At 40.4% G+C, this 18,709-nt stretch overlaps 2 protein-coding genes and 1 long non-coding RNA gene across 4 annotated transcripts; all 3 read left to right on the top strand.

Annotated features, from left to right (window-relative positions):
* Positions 1–77: 77 nt before the first annotated feature.
* On the top strand, positions 78–11,447 carry LOC129598976 (B-cell lymphoma/leukemia 11B-like). Of its 2 annotated transcripts, none has more exons than XM_055497075.1 (5): positions 78–554; positions 6,569–6,868; positions 8,630–9,110; positions 9,435–10,180; positions 10,406–11,446. In XM_055497075.1, exons 1-5 carry the CDS (start codon positions 503–505, stop codon positions 10,840–10,842), a joined length of 2,016 nt encoding a protein of 671 aa, XP_055353050.1. In that variant the 5' UTR covers positions 78–502; the 3' UTR covers positions 10,843–11,446. The 2 variants fall into 2 exon arrangements, with proteins under 2 accessions (XP_055353050.1, XP_055353057.1); XM_055497082.1 differs by lacking the exon at positions 78–554 and adding an exon at positions 3,062–3,307 and having other exon boundaries at positions 10,406–11,447.
* A 938-nt stretch (positions 11,448–12,385) lies between these two features.
* LOC129602759 (uncharacterized) lies at positions 12,386–16,486 on the top strand. The gene is made up of 3 exons (XR_008692438.1): positions 12,386–12,854; positions 13,131–13,199; positions 16,253–16,486. It is a non-coding gene; the product is annotated as an uncharacterized LOC129602759 (long non-coding RNA).
* A 668-nt stretch (positions 16,487–17,154) lies between these two features.
* On the top strand, positions 17,155–18,193 carry LOC129580745 (uncharacterized). The gene is made up of 2 exons (XM_055471404.1): positions 17,155–17,413; positions 17,822–18,193. The coding sequence occupies exons 1-2, from the start codon at positions 17,155–17,157 to the stop codon at positions 17,833–17,835; spliced, it is 273 nt and encodes a 90-aa protein (XP_055327379.1). The 3' UTR covers positions 17,836–18,193.
* The last annotated feature ends 516 nt before the right edge of the window (positions 18,194–18,709 follow it).

Genomic DNA, 18,709 nt, shown 5'->3' with positions numbered 1-18,709 from the left:
AAATTATTAGTCGAGTGTAAGCCACACGCCGCATGCAGCACCTACATTCGTGCACGATGCAATTCTTCCAGTTAGGGATTTTCGGGTGATTACTTTGCCGCGCAATGCGCATGGGCTATTTGGAAAGACCATGTTCCATGCGTTCACCGGTACCACTACATCCGGTAGTAGACGTAAAATACTACCCGGGCAAAACGCCAGCGTTTTCGACGCCTCTGGCTCGAGATATCAGCTCGATAGCTCACATTGGTGCTCATTGGACACTGGTACGGTGGGTTGGTACCATACGTACAACGTTAGACTGAATGCGGTTGTACATCGGCCAGCTATCTGGTCAGTATTACTGCGAGTCACTACTGTTGGAGAATTTGATTTTCTACTGGTTATAGAACCAGTCAGTCCATTCGATAGTCACTACAGTATAAACAGAAATACGGTGATAGATAGTCCTTTCTTTCTTTTTCTCCCCTTTCCTAATCCTTCCCGGTGATTCCACATAACTATGTCACGGAGGAAACAGGATCGGCCCCAACCATGTCGGACATCAATACCAGGTAAGACAAGAGCACTACACTGACAGGTTTTGTCTAAACAATTGCGCTTCGAACCTGGGAACGGACAAACAAGGTCGATAGCATTGTATCCCCGTTACCTCGTATGTCCTTTATCGTGATTTTGATCAGGACAGTTCCCACCATGAGACTGGAGCATATGTTTTTTAATTTGAGAAATTCTGCAGTTTCTCCACTGAACCACGGCAGTACAATAAGGAAAAACCGAGTATTCTGTCATATGGGCTGACTTGTCTAGTCGTCAGGCCCTATCGTGTTTGTGTTTATCGAAGAAAGGCAGGACCCTAAATACAGAATCATATCGAGTTGGGTTTGTTCGTATGTTTCGTGCAGACTATTAGGTACGAGTACGATGCCAAACCATGGTTCGTATGTACTTCACAGGCTGTTCCACGTGATAGTTATATTCAGTCATCGATTCTTTTCTGCCCACTGGAACTCAGCGCTAGCTCTACACAGAGCTGCCAGTTATGTAATGACTTACCAAGCTGGGCGCAGACGTTCAGTTGCTTCTGAATGGACTGCGATAATTAACTATGAATAAACTGTGTATTCTTATTAATTTTTGTTATACGGTCTCATTAATTTCTAAATCATCGATTTATTGTGGCAGGGTTACCGATAAGCCGCAGTAATTAATAGACGAGTTTAACAAACAGACACAGGTCATTCGAAATGAGGCTATTGCAACGATGAACAAAAGTGTTTGAGTTCGGATGTAGAAAGAAAGCCTTCACAATATTATATTTCTGTTCGCGAGAAAGAAACCGTCAAATCTTAGATGGGGTCGCCTTTTGCTTCAGCACTGTTACGATAGTGCTCTCATTTTGCTGGGCCCGTTTTCTGTTTCTGCGGTTGGCCAGTCAACGGATCGAACGAACATGCTGATTGAGCTTATGAAGCCGGCAAAATCATACCGCACATATCTACGCCACTAACGCCAGTAGTCGCTGGGTATTCGTACACAGGCGACCATAAAACAGAAACGCTAGTTTCGATAGGAAGAGCCTCTGGCGGAAATTGGCGGTTCTTCACGTGTGGAAAGAGTTTCCACATTTACCATTATGTTTGTAGAGAATGATACGCTTTTGTAATTATTAAATAAGAAAATGTGTATAATTTGTGTTTCTTGTTTTGGGCGGGGCATTTTATGGGGATGCAAAAAAATTTTTGCCATGAAACCAGTTTGATTGAATCAAATGCGAGTCATCAGTTAATTTTTTGTGATGTAAAATATAAGCAATTAAAATGCTTATTGTCATATGCTGCTCAATTATGGTGATATTACAAACATTTACAGTACTCATCTAGATCTGTCTGATACTGATAGGACATCTAAATAATTATTTGCCTTGCATAACTTAAACACGCAAATTTTTATTTAATTTTTAAACGTTCGAGTAGCGAATCAGAATTAATAGTTACTTTAATTTTTAGCTTACAGTGATGTTACATTAAAATCACTAGTATCGTGAAAATTGCAATGTAATTTGGATTTGACAGCATTCACAGTCTGACGCTCCGGCAAAATGTGGGATACTGCAATTTTCTTAGCCATGATATTTCTGGATACTGCCCCGGTGTGAAACCGGTTACTGTCCTATGTTATTTATCTCTTTGCCCACTTCTTGCCTGATGGTAATAATAAGCTAACAAGACCAGTACATCTACATGTATGTATGTACGTTGGCAAGCGAAAACGTTGGCTCATCGTTTCTCGTATGTATAACTCAGTGTCCTTCCTTCCGTCCTTGCTGGCTTCCTTTCTTTTTCTGCGAACCAAGCATTCGAGTCTGTATGGCTCATTTGAAAGCGGCGTGAACAGATATTACGAGCATTCCATTTATCGAACCAGTTTAGCCCATGAAAGACCAGTAGTTACTCAAGCTTGTGCCTTGCAGACGTTTTCCACAGTGAAATACGAGGTCTAAGATAACGCCGCGCCGCGCGCTGGACGAGTCGGCCAGACCAGCGCGTTACGGTTCCGTTCGTAGCGGCATCGTCGTCGCTAAGCAATATGTTGCGGTACACATATATATTGTTTAACAAGCCCGGCAATAAGAGCATAAGTGAGAACTCTGATCTGCTCACGTCATTTCAGTTGGCTATTTCCGCCAAATACGTGCAGCGACGGACCCAAGCGTGGACGTCATCGATTTTTAGTTTGCAGGTCGAAAGGTTTACAGTGCACGATAACGGGAGTCTATACCCACCCGATACAGGACAGTGGAAACCAACGTACATATTAGAGCTTCGATCACTGATCGGCGATTCGGTACTGCAGAATACAATTCGATCGTAGGTCCGGCAATGTAGAACAGGCATTATGTAACAACAATGATTTGCAGCTTCGCAACTGCGCACGCAGCTAATTCTCAGATTTCGAGATGAATAACAATATCCAGCACGCACTGACCAACTAGATGAGTACCGATAAGACTCCTTACCAGTAATTAGTTAGTTTGTACTTAGTCGTAGATTTGCTTTATACTTGAAATTTCATTTTGTGAGATTTGTTACACATAAACACACAATTACAGTACAAAGTAATTCACCGCACGTGCAACTTGTGCACTCAGTTTTAAGTTGTAGTGTCTGTAGAGATATTTAGTATTTCAAAAGGTTGCTCCGTCGTCCATGGAATCAATTCTCTCAGCCTAGTATTGCACGAAATCTCCACAAAATACATACTGCTAAGCCGCAAGGATTAGATCCTCCACCAGAGTCAGTTAAAGGTATCATTTTTTTAATGCACTTTAAGTCGTCCACGGTATGTAAATCATATTATGTTGGCTTTTTTTATTGAATTTTTTTAGAGCAGGACTGAATCTGAATGCTATTAAATTAGGTCCATCTGTAATATTCCAGTATTAATGGCTTACGACTAACTTTTAAGAGTAGTTTTGAGAGGTCTTTTTAGTTACTATTCGTTTTCAAACTGTTTGTTGCGATCTTGCAACTGCCTTGATATTTCATCATAAAAAGTGGAGTAAAAGTACATATTACTTGCCCAGCAAATTTCTCTCTATCGCAAATACGTAATTGCAGCTGCATCAGTAATTAAATTTTGATAGTCTGAAGCTAATATTTGTAAACACACCTAAATGCTTTAAGTGTGGATACGATTTATGAAGTAGTACGACAATCTGTAGACTGTATATTTTCACTTTTCAGATATGTAACGCTCGTTGCTCCCTAACCATAATAATAAAGCAATGCTCATTGTCAGTATACCGAGAAGGCGATGGCAGAAAATTACTTACAGTTAGTTTCGTCTGATCTTTAGAGTTTATTACAGTTTTAATTAAATCCTAAATTGTTTGTTGCTTTTTTTAAAAAATTAATCTGAGCATTAATTTCGGAAACGAAGCGTCATTCGTGTGTGCAGGAAAATGTGGTTGTAACTCATTACATTTAAAGTTTAGACTCACTTGGCGGTATCGTGATATTCCTGCTTTGAGATAGCTAGTGACCGCCTATCCTGTCCTGTGTCCTTAAAATGGACGTTGAAAAGACTGGTCTGACCATTTTACCAGACGAGGTCAGTGACATTTTTCCATAAGTGGATCAGGCATGTTTGTAGTACTGGTCAGTATAACGACAGAAGGGAAAATGTGTGTTGTCGGCGATTATATGTTGAAAGTGTGAGTGGTCATTCAGCTGACAGTGGGTCAGTTGGTCAGTGCGGATAAAGCCGGTTTCAGGTCGGTCATTCACCCTAGTGGTCAGAGACGACCGGCCCAACCACATTCACATGCAGTCTTTACATCAAGCTCAAATATAGCTGCAGATTCTATGGTGGACCAGTTCAGATTTGTTGTGAAGGAAATTGGTGAATCGGAGAGGAGATGTGGGTCAGTAAGTAAGTAAGTGACCGTTGTCCGTACTCCGCTCATCACCTGATTGTTAATTGAGGCCAGTACGAACGATATTCTTGCAAATAGCACTTGTCCATTGATTTTAATCATTTCAACTGTAACTGGTTATGCGCACACCTTCCAGTAAATACAGTTCCATGGAGTAAATCGTGGAATAAAGTAATGCGTATAGGAAACAATATCGCAATTTGTGCGTATATAGATATTCTGATTCTTCTCGTGTATTCTGATTTTTGTCGTAGCTACTAGCTATGTACTAGTACTTGTTGATAAAATAATGGTGGTGATGAAAGTGATTGCAATTTAATCCTGCAAGCTTAGGTAAATTTGATAAACCACTGTAGTTTATATATTTAAGTAAATTATAATAATATAATATGATATAATATTTCGAGGAAATACAGCGGTTTTGTAAAATATTGCGCTTTCACGATTATGATTGATCTGGCTTATAGCCACTCCATATCGGTATCCTTAAAGGCTTAAACAATACAGTAGTTTACATTTGCGAGTTGCGACTGTAGATTTGTTTTGTATATCGCTTTCTTGTGAATCACTGATCTAAATTCATGAATCAATGAATTCATGAATTAAGAATTTATCTTATAAATTTACGAGTGTGGGTTGTTCATTTTTTTGAACAATCCACGGTATTGGATAGTGGATACTACTTTAACCGAAAGAACTAATGGTAACTTTGGTAAGTAAGATTTATAATTACACAAGTGATGAAATTTATTTATATTTAGCACCCTTAAGTCGTACCTAGCTAGTTGTCTAGATCTAGCAACAATTACACCAATTTTTTTAATCGAAATAGTAATAGTAGTTTTCCATACCGCTTTATCAATGCCCTGTTTTCCTGTGCGAAAAATATTTTGTGCAATATTCTAATGTGTACGGTGACTTACCATTTCAGAAAAAAAATTTTTGTAAAAAATGATTATCGTTAACGTGGAAGCACAGGTTGTTACGGTACCATCAGCATTTCGAGTATTTTTCAGTTTTCATCATAATTTTACAATTTAAATGTATGTCCACTCATCATCTGGTTTGGTACTCTATTTGAAGAAGATGCATGTATGCACTACGGTCTGATCTACTGGAAAGACCAGTGGCCAGTTGCGAAAACAATTTAATATCGCACAAACAAGCACTGGTCAACGGCCGGTCAAGCAGCCCATTGGTCAGTTGGGTTGTTGTTGTGCACGGGCTGAATAACATCCACCCGGTGGTGTTGAGTGGACTGTGGTCATGCAAGCGGATATTATTACGGCATAAGTGACCGGTAGTCGGCTTTTAGGCGACCAGATTACGAGCAAAATATGTTATGCTCCATTCGAGACCGTAGTTTTATTTAAACCTTCGGTTATGGTCAGGCACATTACTATACCAAAGTTTTCATAAAATGTATAATTCTTATCGGTGACATGATTTTTTCTTTTGGAAATTGAAGTAATTCTGGTTTATAGAGGAAGCGGTAAGTTGCAACGAATTACAAAAGCGTTCGACCGGGCTGTATAAGTACACATGCACAAGATTTAATATATATTGTTAATAACTGATTTTGTGATTGTTATACTGTAGAATATAAAAGATGGTCCTTATAGTGGTTGTAATGGCATCAACTTACAATAAAATTACTCTAAATATTAATACAACAGTCGAGCTGTGGAACCAGCTTATCGCATTATTCGCATATAATAAAAATTCTACTTTTTCCCCTTAAATTCTACCATCGCTTTGTGGTAGCCTTGTACCATAGATCTGTTCCAAGTTTGAACATTATTTGAATGACAGTTAGCGGTGTGTCTGCCATTAAACTTATGGTAACCTTTTTTTCGGGAGTTCTCAATGAAAAGCATGCTTTCGGCTCGGCGGCTACGCATTCAGGAATTATCACATTTACGGGATAACGCTTACCGTCTTACGTACAAAGGCGTAAAGCAATAGCTTGTGTCCCAGTACTGTGGAAAATATCGGCTTTCAAATAGAAAGTGGTGGATTAGTAATTTTGACGGACTAAATCTCGAAAACGTTTTCCGTCTTATGGGATCCTGTTGCAGTGGGAAATCTGCAAAAGCCAAAAGATTTTAATGTTGCTGCTTGATTTTGTAGGGTTGGCTGATTCGCCTATGGATACGCTTGTCTGTGGCATGTGCCAAGCAGAGTTTCCTCTTGGAGATATCTGTAGTTTTATAAAGCATAAGGTGGACCATTGTGATAAGGAGAACTTTACTAATCAGTTAAAGGATTCAACAATAACGCCAAGCCTTAGCCGAAACATGTCATCGCCAGTTATATCGCGGGATGCTTCCCAAGCGCGTCCTCACAGTAGCCAGGGAAGTCTGGTGACCAGTGACAATGAAAACTGTGCCGAAGAAGAGCACGATCATCCAATGAATTTATCTCGAAAACGTAAGTTCAACCGAAAAAACTGATATCAGGAATAACGTTTTGGTAGTAAGTCAACCCTTTCTTAATAAAGTTCATAAAGATTTGCCCATAGATCCCAAAAATAGATGGAAAGGACAACACCATGGCAGTTATACTTTCATTAGGTGATGATCTTATTGGAGAGCACTGCTTCCGTGTAAACCCATGTCCCATGGACCGATAAACCTTAAACGCTAATATGTATTTGTGTACTCATAGTTCGTATGTGAATGCCGGCGAGTAAGAATCAGACATTTGGTGGAAGCTCAGGGCCGAGGAAAAAACTTTGTGAAATAGTTCACATGAATACTATACTAATATACTTCTGCTTTATAAGGATTGAATTTTATTTTTAATTCATCCAGTTACACAAGTAATTTTTGCTGCTTGTGATTACTAAATTACTATACTCTTCCTGTGCGTGAGAGAGTTATCGATATATGATTTTAATCTGTTTTTTTATGATCGGCAGCGAAATTTAGGATGGAGTTCAGTTCATTCAGTTAGTTCCCGGACTTCCGTGCTGCTTTATAGTTTTATTAATTTTAAGGGAAGCCAAATTCATAGTTCATACTGAACAAATTTAATAGGTATGACTCCAAGTGGTTGATCATTAAAATTTCGACTGGCATAGGTACAACCCTAGTGACCCTACAGTGCGTAACCAAAGCTGATAGCAGATAATGATGCAATTATGATTAAACATTTCTGTTTAGAATTGTTACACGTACTCTGTAGGCTCGTAGTATGAAATTTTTTATAAATGGGTTGCTCATCTGGGAAGCGTTTCCGCTGCCGTCATGTACTTTGTACTGTATTTATCGTTACAAATTAAGTAAGTACACTTAACATCAAAACGAGTCATGCGGTACTGTACTCATCGTCAGTGTACTGTACGAGTGCAATGCTATGTTATTGTGCAGCAGTGGCGTTTTAAGCAATTTTATTGCTGATTTTACTGGCATTGCACCATTTGTGGACCCTCCGGTTGTCGAGCGACAACGTAACAGAAGCACGCGTGCGGTGGTCCATGCCACAGGCTGTTTTAACGTAAATCTTTGAAAATTCATAACTTTGTTCATTCCTCCATTAAATTTTTATGTATAGTCGTGAAAAATGCAGAATAATACACAGTATCAGGCAAAAGAAATGCTTTTTAATTTTTCTTTCAGGATTGTGCGCTGTTAGCCTGCGCGGCTAGCATAGCCGCCTATGGAGGATTTCCATAGGCGGCTATGTTAACCGCAGGGCTCATACTGCATTACCCTAAAGAAGAAACAGAAAATTTATTTTGCCTAATACTGTGTATTATTCTGCATTTTTAAGACTATACATAAAAATTTAATGGAGGAAAGTTATGAATTTCAAAGATTTACGTTAAAACAGCCTGTGGCATGGGCCACCGCACGCGTGCTCATGTCTCGACAAATCAGCAATCACAGCCCTGCTTAACTTGCATTCACTCACTGTACCCGTAGCTTCCACCTACTCCCAGGCGGCGGTTAAACCTGGCTGAATCTGAAAATAGCGTGACGTCATCGGCTCAGTAGCGATACTCACCTTGTCAGTCTTGTCTTAATATGAGTGGTCAGCACTGTAGTCACTTTCACTGGCCACTAGAGTAGTTAAATCAGAAGAACCAAGCCGGGAGAATTCTCTCTTCTTCTCTGTGCAGCACAATGCTGGACTCTTTTCATATGATTACCAATGGTCATCAGTTGATCAGCCAAATTTCACTTACAGGTGAAGCCCAAGACCTCGTCTGTCTTGGTTGTCGTCATTCCTTTTCTCATGCGCTGGATTTATTGAACCATCTGCAGTCCGAGCATCGTTTAACGTTATTCACCCGCAGTCACGATATGTCCAGCAGTAATCATCCGTCAAACTGCAGTTCTAACGGCGGCACTCGCTTACTGCATCGTCACGAACCACTGAGCGCTGATTCACGGTACAGCAACTGGAATCCACGAAACTGGATGCCCGGGCGCGGTCCATTCGACGCCGACGGGAGCAGCTCCAGCGCGGCCGGTGGAGTTCCCACCTGGGGTGGGGTGCTGGTATCGGAGCCGGGTGCTGGTCGTACGCTGGGTGATGTGGGTAGCGAAGGTGGCGAACCCGTTTCGGGGGATCATAAAGAGTCGTCTGAAAACCGCGAACATCCGGCCGCCAAGTCGGGATCCGGAGAAAAAGTTCGCCAATGTCCGCACTGCTTCAAGACATTCAGGTATGGATATAAATCATAAGTGGATTGCATACAGAATAAGAAGCCGAGATGCAGGGTCTCTGATTGTCACGCAGTTATAAGCAATGTACTCATACAAGTCATATGTGTATATGTACATACGCATATACTAATATGATGTAGTTATAATAATAAGCTAAAATAAATGAGTTTTTTTACTTTGTTTCGTTTTCTATCCAATTATTTCAAGTACAATTTAAGTTCCCTTAAACAAAAACAACAAATGACAAAACTTACGGTTTAATGAAAACAAAAAATGACAAAAACGTACTGTTTAATGGCAAAAACTTAACACTGTTTTTACAGATTTCATAGCAATCTCGTCGTTCACATTCGGTCGCACACTGGAGAAAAACCCTACAAATGCGGTCAATGCAGCTATGCGTGCAAGCAGGCCAGTAAACTGAAGCGACATATGAAAGTCCACAATAACAGTTCGTGGTCATCGCGCGGAACCGCTGCTGGTCTGAAACAGGAGTCCGACGACGATGCGGCCATGGAGTCAGCTGAAGAGGACGATGAGGGTGATGCGTCGAAACCGGCGCTACGTATCAACGATGAAATGGCAGATGATACTGGGGAAGCCTCCAGTGAACCCGATACATCATCGGGGAAGGTGTTGAAGAAATTCAACGGACATGAAAATCGCAAGAATCGGGCCGGTGCTCTGGCGCCCCGCTACCGCCCATACGGCCCGTCCATGGTTGGCATGCTGAATCGCGATCTCTTTGATAATTCATGGTATTCTAGTCAGAAAAAAGGATCTAAAAGGACTGCCAAAGACGGCAGTGTCGATGGCGGAGGCAAAGCGAAGGCCGATGCTAGTCAAGCCGGCGAAGCCCTGCATAACGGTGAAGGCTCTGTTGAGCCGGAGGAAGAGGACGAGGAGGATGACGATGACAATTCGCCGAAAGGACCATCCGGTGCAGTGGATGGCCAAGAAGGCAGCGTCGATGCTGATGGAAAGAAATCTCGGAAAGACGTGTGTGAATTTTGTGGCAAAACCTTCAAAAACTGCAGCAACCTGACGGTTCACCGTAGAAGCCACACAGGTATTTATGTGGTAGATGATTTAGAAATATTCTAAGCTGTTTTGTGCACCAGTGCTATAAGTATATAATTTACTTCTGTGTATACTATATTTGCCGTATTAACTTGGGTCTTGGTTTAAAAATTTTGGCTCTAGAGTATCTGTTGGGCAGGCTTACAATTAGCATATATCTTGTCAAGCAGTACTGCATAGGAGGAGGCTGAGTTATCCGTTTTTGGGCTTTTAGGTGAAAAACCATACAAGTGTAATTTCTGCGATTACGCTTGCGCACAGAGCAGCAAGTTGACACGTCACATGAAAACGCATGGTCGTGCAGGGAAAGACATCTACCGCTGTCGATTCTGTAACACCCCATTCTCCATACCCAGTACGTTGGAGAAGCACATGCGTAAATGCGTAACCGTCCGCGGCTCCATGACCGGAATCACAGGTATTCCGCCCTCGGCGGCCTTGGGCGATGTGGAATCGCTCAAGTGTAAGGCTACAGACGCAGAATTCCCTATGATGCCCAGTCGGCGACAGGTGCGTGCTGAGCAGCGCCATCAGAATTCCGAGAAGGAAAAGAGCGTAGCGAAGGAAACGACGGGGAGTATCGTGACACCTGCCAGTGCGGAGGCTACCATGGTTGCCTCCCCCGTAATGAAAGAAGAGATGGTCTCTTAAACCCCGCATTGATACGTGAGGCACCGAGACTTCAGTTTTTTGGCACCTAGAGCATTTTATGTATTTTGTGAAAGCACCCGCGCGCTTGCAGATTGATTTGTTGATCGAATGGTTTTATTATATTGTATTTACGTAGCATGTAGTTCTAAATGATATAAAGTTTGCTGTTCCCCCCATTTTTGTGTGACCTGCCGGCTTTGGTTGTTAATTTTGTGGTGTTTGGAGCGGTATTTAGGGATGTTGTGCATTTAGTTGATTTTCCATGTTTGTGGTAATGGTTGCAGCGAAATTTGGAGTTTATGTTTGTTTGCTTGTTTTCCGGCTACGTTATACCTTATTTCATGCATTTTTTGCGAAATATTAGCAGAGAAATTTTGTGGTAGAATGAATGGCTTTTTCACTTTTGGTTTTGGTGGATGGTTTTCTCTGGGTTAGCGTATTTGCTTCTCCGATTCCTGCTGAAAGTCTGGTCACTATTGCTTTGCACACGGGTTGACTGTATTCGCTACTGCGTGTAGTGCTTAAGAAATAAATGTACAATCAGAGCACCATTTTTGTTAATGTACAATACTTGTATAATTTGTGGCGGTTTGTATAAGCCGTCTGTTTCTCACTTCATGGGTTAAATAATTTTAAGGTGAAATAAAAAAAAACAGAATCATTCTAACATTCCAAAAGCGTGAATGTATAGCGACTGCCGGGCGGCAACCTTAGCATTCAACAGGAGGCTTAAAGTCCACACTAGCCATAATTTTCCAATGTGAAGACAACGGAAATACAGAAACACGTTACAAAGTACTCGCACTAAGACATTGTAATTACAGTACTTTAAAGGTAAAAAAATAAATTGTATTTGCTTACATACCTAATGGCGGCATATCTTATGTGCAAGAAATGAAAGTACGTTCGATTTATAAATTTTGATTGGATTGGAAGATGTAACTCAACAGCTACTTCCCATACTTGTATAAAACTTTGCTCTTCATGCTTCGAATACGAAACGCTGTGTCTTCTTTTAATCAGCATGATTTCTCGATAAGCATAGTGGATAGAAGCGACGAAACAAATGCAATAAATATTACCCCTAACAAATAAGTAAGCTGTTTTACAATACTCCATTCATATGTATTTGATTAATTGTGCAGACTCAGAGACGTTCATGCTAGAACTCGGAATTATACAGTATAATTATATTGAAATACATGTACGAACATGTATGTATCTGTACATGTACATACGTGGTTGTGCAAAACTTAAAAATGCTTTACATTTCTTGTTAATGTGCCAGTTGTGTAATCTTCGATATTGGTGTATAACAATCGACAGCAGTTTTAATTATACCCTTTTACCTCGTGATTTTAGCGTCACATTGAATTGTTTATTCCGCTATACAATTCAGTGCGCACTTATAAGAACCGAAGTACATAAACAAACGTGCTTTTCGAACGATTTCAGCAAGTGCTTTTACGAAAAACCGGTCATGGCCGCTAAAAACCAAACCCTGCTCACAACCGGCAAAAAGGTACGGATGTGCGCTTGTTGCTGCATCCAGCGGAAGTCCATTCGATCATCGAGAAGGTCACCAGCAGACGCCATATTCTATAGACATTTTTTTCCTGCAGTTTTCGCTATACTGGATGCACAATAAGGAATAGAGTCAAGTATTATGTTTGTATTACAAATGAGCTGCTGCGTTGAATGACGCAGTTAAAACGATGGCCGCTGAAACGTGTAAAAGCGCAAACAAATTAGCAATCTGCGGTGAGAAGAGCTCGTTGAAATGATGACATCTGCTGGGTTGTCTTTAAGAATTCAGATGAAAGCGGGAAAGCGTTAACGCACATCGGAAACCGAGGCAGCAGCTGTGTTACCATTATACAGACATTGCGGCGGTGTGTTATACAGACATTGCGGCGGTTTGAAGTCACTGATAGCTCAAGGCGGCGTTTTCACGTTATTACGCCCAGATTCCGCATATACTGCCCATTTCCATCGGGATCCGCACTATAGTAGTAAGTACTCGTACAAATCATATATAAAAACTGCATTTACGATACCTTCGGTGTTCTTGTTTTAATTTTACTTCCCGCATAACGAGCCCCGTCTTTAACATATTTATGTAACTTTCATTTTTCTGCCACTGTATCGTGTGTTATTGCTTTGTGACTTCCATATTGTTTTAACTACCGGCCTTATCGCTTCTTTGCAAATAGCAACGTACCAGTATTGTACATGTACCAACTCCGTTTGCTTCTTACGAGATTACAAAAAATATCCTAATGTTTTAGATTGATCTATAGTTGTGGTCTTGTCAGTTTTCCGGCCTTTGTGTTGAAGTTGGATTCGTTTTAAGAAAGGTAAGTCTTTAATTGGTCAGATTAGTACTATAGTACCGAGAAGTAATTTACGCACTACCGACTTACTGATTGTGAGTTCAAAACGTCTTGCATTATCTGAATCGCCAGCAGATCAATCAGTTTAATAACGTTATAAAACATCGAGAACAAGAACACATGTACCAATGTAAAAATTGCGTTATAGTTTATCACCAACTGATGACTGTAGATTTAGCGAGATGCGTGCGTACCAGTACGGTACCAATAAAGTGCTCAGATTCCCAATTTTAATGTTATGAACAACTATGAGACAGGTTTTCATAACTACCAGCTTTGTTTCTAGTGGTAGTCACAGAGGACAGGACACAACCGACACATCATAGTGTAACCACATGTGGTACTACTACGTAAACTACTACGTATTTTTGGCTGTACAGCCAAATATGTAGTAGCATTATTGGGCTGTGGTTCTGCACACAGACTACAGTATATGGCTACGGATAGTACATTTTCCATGCACGAACGGGTTCAGCGTTAATGGAAAAACAATTAAGGTCACGATACGCTAAACGGCATATACGCCTATTCCACACTCAATGCCAAATGAAATTATCCCTGATACCCTGCTCAGATATGGACAGGATGAATATGGTACAAAAAACGTTATTGGTTAGCCCTACAAGGTCATAATTATCTTGCAGCATTACTCGTATGTGTGCCGAACATTTCATGGAGAGGTCAACGGTCTGTGCATCATAACACCTAATCCGTCCCATCAAAACTTGCGATGAGTTGGTAATATACCATATACCATCGCCGCGCTTGAAGTGGCCGTGAAAACTGCATCTGTAACTGCAAGTTATTAGTTAAGTTATGAGTATAAAATTAATGCAAATTTCAATATGAGCAGTTTTTCTTTTATTTAGCGATAAAAAATTGAAGGGCAATAAACTCATCCTACTCTTTATTAAGGTTAACAACAGCCAACAAACAGCCAGCTAATGCTACATATTTGTTAATCAGTTAAAATTTAATGAGGTTGCTCCATTGTTAGAATATTCGTATAAGCACAAGCCTGTGTCAGTAATCCAGCATGCGTCCATCAAGTCTCAAAAGCGAACATTAGAAAGAGTTTTTATTCAAGCAATAACAATACCGTAATATATATTACATCTGGATAGATACCGTGAATTTTTTTAAAAAATAATATTCATGCCAAATTGACTAGGTAACGAAGCCTGCCTTGACACGATCCGGAAGTAATCAGCAACAGTTTTTATCGGTCTCGTTTTACATTTTTTGTTACAACCTACTGCGAAATGAGTAAGGCGATGAAACTTTAACTTATACGCATGCTGCGACTAAGCTCGAATGCTTCGCAATTTATGTCGTCTACCGTGTACTAACGAATCTTTTATTCATGAACTCAATCCCGATCACGAGTCCCAGTTTAAATATTGAATAGTTCACTAGCGGTTCAATCGCAGAAGATTTAGGGAAAAGGCAACATGTGTTGCAATATATGTGCGAAGGTCACTTCTGTAGATCTAGAAGTGCCGGCAGTACTTACTGTACTCGTCGCATAGATGTATTGTGTGATGAATGTTTTAATACGATGCATACTTCTATGTCTACCAGACGCAACGAAGTGGTGGGTTTGGCAGGTCAGTTATGGATCCAAATTAAAACTCTAATGAATTCCGTAATCACAGTTCTTTACCAGTAGCAACGAGCGAATCTATTTCGGGAGAATGCCGTAGTCCGATAGCGTCTCATTATCGGAGGCTGCCGAGAACAGTGATCAGCGCTCTGCGTAAGCGGAATATTTTATTGGGGGAAGTAATTAAATAAGCGCCGTAGCCGACAAGAGCTGGGCTAAAGTGGGGATGTCGTTTACAACCAGGAAGTAATCATTCCCATTTTGACCAGATATAGATGTCCCGGTAGCGGTTGGCCCGCCTAACGATAAAGCATGATTTATTTTCTTGTACTGTGATGGGCACGAAAAGAGCCGATTTAATTTACGGGATCATATTAAACGCGTATTGCGGCTACCGGCGTCAAACAATAGTTTTCAACTCCTGGTTTTACGGCTTTTCCCTGAACAATTTTTGCCGGCAAACCAATCACAGTCGCCGATACTAAGACTCGGGTTCATCCCCATTTTTTATGGCCCGTTAAGCAAACTGTGATTGTGTTGCTTTTTCGGCTTTAATTCCCGGTGATCAGCCCAGATAAAACAATAAGTCTATTCACTATATATATGAGTCAGTGTTATAACTATCTAAGCAAAATTTGGTAGAAGTGCAGCTGGCGTGTCCACAGTCGGCGCAGTTCATTTCCCACGATCGACGCAATGGAATAGATCATTTGCGCCAATCATCCGGACGATTTAGTTTTCTTTTCGAGTCTGTCAGCATATCCCGTTGTATTTGATTTAAAATTGAGTGGTTTTGATCCCCCTGTGAGTATAAATTTCTCCGGTTTGTCTGTAAATAACTGTAATTCATACAGATCACTGCCACTATGCTAGTGGGAATCTGTTGCAAAAGAGACGTGCTTGATTAGCTTTGTCTCTAGTCTTTTGTGTGCAGTGAGAAAACATAGGGATTGACTTCAACTGCAGTCCCAGTGAGACGGTAAATTCCTTGTCATGGCGGCAGCTGCACCTTATGTTGTACATTGTACAATTGTATTAGTTAAACGGGTGTTTTACATAAATTTCCATTCAGACAACAGGAGCGCGCGCGTAAACCGAAACCATCCTTTTAAGTGCTTTTTCCTAATAGAATACGTCAAGAATTCAATGATACTCTCGGTGCTAAAGAAGAAGCTATTCGAATCGTTGGTGTAGATTACGGTGGGATTAGAATACCCGGGTTTGATCCTATTAGAATGATGGAGAAAACAGTATGCGTATAAAATAGATTATATAGGGTCATACTGCACCGATGACGTTGATCTTGCAGCAGTTTGGTTTACAACTCAAATAAACGTTTTCCTTGATTACTTGTATCTTTTATGCTTGAAAAACAGTAGCTGGTAATCATTACACTTCGCATTCATTTTTACAGCTCTTGGTGGTGATTTGGCTGTGCTCTTCCTGCTCGTTTGAAAAGTGCTTTGAAAAGTGACCTTTTGATTTTGGAAAAATGGCGACCGCTCATTCTCAGTCCTATCTGATAGCAACATTTCTAGTGGCGCTCCTGTCATTCTGTGCGCTGGTGCATTGTGGACAATACGACAAATATCTGTACAACATGGGCTTGGGCAAAAGGTGAGAAATACCACCCGTTTATCGGTAATAGTAATACTAGTATTACTTGGGAGCGCAATATGTCGATCAGTCGCATGGTATATTATGACGATATTTTTAATTATTCTTAGTTTCTTATTAACATCGTTTCATGATCGGTTATATGCCGTACTCAGGGAGTGCTTTTTTCCTCTAACATATGCCTGCGTGGTGAAAAATTTTTTGTCCCAGATGTTTCTAAACTAACTGATAATGTAAATTGAAAATTACAAAACTCCTACTTATACAAGTATAATACGAAGCTACTCATTGAATGACGAACATGAACGTTTACGCAGTTCAAATGCAATTGTGGAAGCAGTGTACCTTATTTATTGTTTCCACTGATGGAACTATTCTAATTTAAACTACGATGTATTGTGCCCGCACTTGCTTTTTTGCTATTTTGATGGCTTTTGCTTATTAAAGGTTTCTAATTAAACATTTACAACTTACGTAGGCCCTTGCGATGTACGTTCGTAACGTGTGATACTTATTTGAATGGAGAGGACACATCGCAGTAGAGAAATTAGTGCATAGTACAACAGTGTTGACGTCACTGCTAAATGTAAAATATTTCGGTTATCAAACATACGTGTTGTATTTTTTGCTCCTAACACCATTCAACACCATGCATATTTGATTTTTATAATGACGTGATTATGGTTTAGATTCTGATACATGTGGTTATACGCGGCCGGCATGGTGAACGACGAGATGGCCGATTTCGAAGGCCCATATGAGCCGGATTACCTGTGGGACAATGAAGCAGAAAAGCGCAGTGGGCGCGGCGCATACAGCTTCGGGCTAGGTAAACGAGCTGCCGATCCGCGGAAGTCCTTTTATTCTTTTGGTCTGGGAAAACGTGACATTGCCATCCAAGCCCATCGAAATCCCCCGGTTACAGCCATAGATCCCAAACCGGCGCCACTCGAAACAGGTACCAGTTTACGCATACTTACTTCATGTATTCTATCTATAGCCACTAGTGGGCAGCCATATGAGTAATACATATACGAGTATATTGCTCTTCTATCTGCTTTCCGATTTCTCACGGCATTGTTCAATCTTGAAAAGGTAGGTTACAGAATTTTTATTTTTATCAAATTTTCAGTTCCTCTGATTACAGCTACTAATTAACTGGCGTCCTTGCTCAACACGGTAACATGCTGTGTGTGCGTACAAGTTTGTATGTAGATGTAGAAGTACAGTTTCACGAAAAAATTTCAATAAAAGAAGTTCGTTTCCCATTGAACTACAAAGGCGGAAAATGTGAAACGGACCATTGACGCCAGTGATCATTAATATTACGTCATCTTGTCATTACATCTGTGTCATTTTTAATCAGGTCAACATCAGTAAACGGGCGGAACGTCGGTTGGCCAAGAGAGAAGTTAATGCCTGTCCTCAATGTCAGCCTACAAATTTTGGGATGCCCGCCGGATTTCCGCGAATCTGATCATATGGCATAGGGCAGTGACAACAATCGTTTTGATGTCCACTTCGATTAATACACCATCTCATCATTCGCTTAAGCGTTACACTAGTATGCTCCTTGAATTCATTGTCCATGTCGAACCGGAAGTGTGGCAAATTCTAATTAATATTTTCACATTTTTTATTCCTGCATGGCAGCTACATGTATTCCATATATTCGTATGCGCGCAGCTGAAGGGTCAATATGCTTTGTAGAAACCAAATAAATAAGTTATGTGCCGTGCGATACTTGCCTTATAGACTGTGAGCGATGAACAAAATGCTATTACCTAGTTAAATGATTTTTTTTAGTTGTTGTACAGGTGTATATTATGAAAAATATTTTACGCAAACTTTATTATAATTGTATAAAATAGATGACCTAACGAATAGATGCACGCTAAAGTTTTACAGTTTACAACTTTACACCAACAGTAATATGGTCACAAAATAATAACTATATATAACATACAAATATTCCTATAAATGCGTTAGCCATTCACATGTGGAGATCGGCTTGCTTAACTACTGCTAACTCCGTAACAATGTTATGAACACGAATAATCAACCAAGCAAGAAACTGTTTAGCTTGTTGATGTATGCGAGCACTTCCCGAATCTGTTTGTATTGCCTGTGCAACGTCTACGCTATACAATGCCGTACATACAATGGCTCCAGACTGTGGTTCGCGCTTTTAAATATGTGATGTAATTGTTTGCAGTTACACTGCAAGATTCGTCACGCAAAACCGCGGTTTATG

This window comes from Paramacrobiotus metropolitanus, unplaced genomic scaffold (genome assembly GCF_019649055.1).
Source record: "Paramacrobiotus metropolitanus isolate TYO unplaced genomic scaffold, Prichtersi_v1.0 Parri_scaffold0000004, whole genome shotgun sequence".
Lineage (NCBI taxonomy): Eukaryota > Metazoa > Tardigrada > Eutardigrada > Parachela > Macrobiotidae > Paramacrobiotus > Paramacrobiotus metropolitanus.
This window is presented reverse-complemented; position numbering and strand designations above follow the sequence as displayed.

What these genes read in the sequence shown, in the direction of transcription:
- LOC129580745 (XM_055471404.1), top strand. Translation starts at nt 17,155, where the DNA reads ATGTGGTTATACGCGGCCGGCATGGTGAACGACGAGATGGCCGATTTC.
- LOC129598976 (XM_055497075.1), top strand. Translation starts at nt 503, where the DNA reads ATGTCACGGAGGAAACAGGATCGGCCCCAACCATGTCGGACATCAATA. An exon ending in ATGTCGGACATCAATACCAG is followed by an intron (nt 555 to 6,568) that starts GTAAGACAAGAG and finishes TTGATTTTGTAG; the next exon opens with GGTTGGCTGATTCGCCTATG. An exon ending in AATGAATTTATCTCGAAAAC is followed by an intron (nt 6,869 to 8,629) that starts GTAAGTTCAACC and finishes TTTCACTTACAG; the next exon opens with GTGAAGCCCAAGACCTCGTC.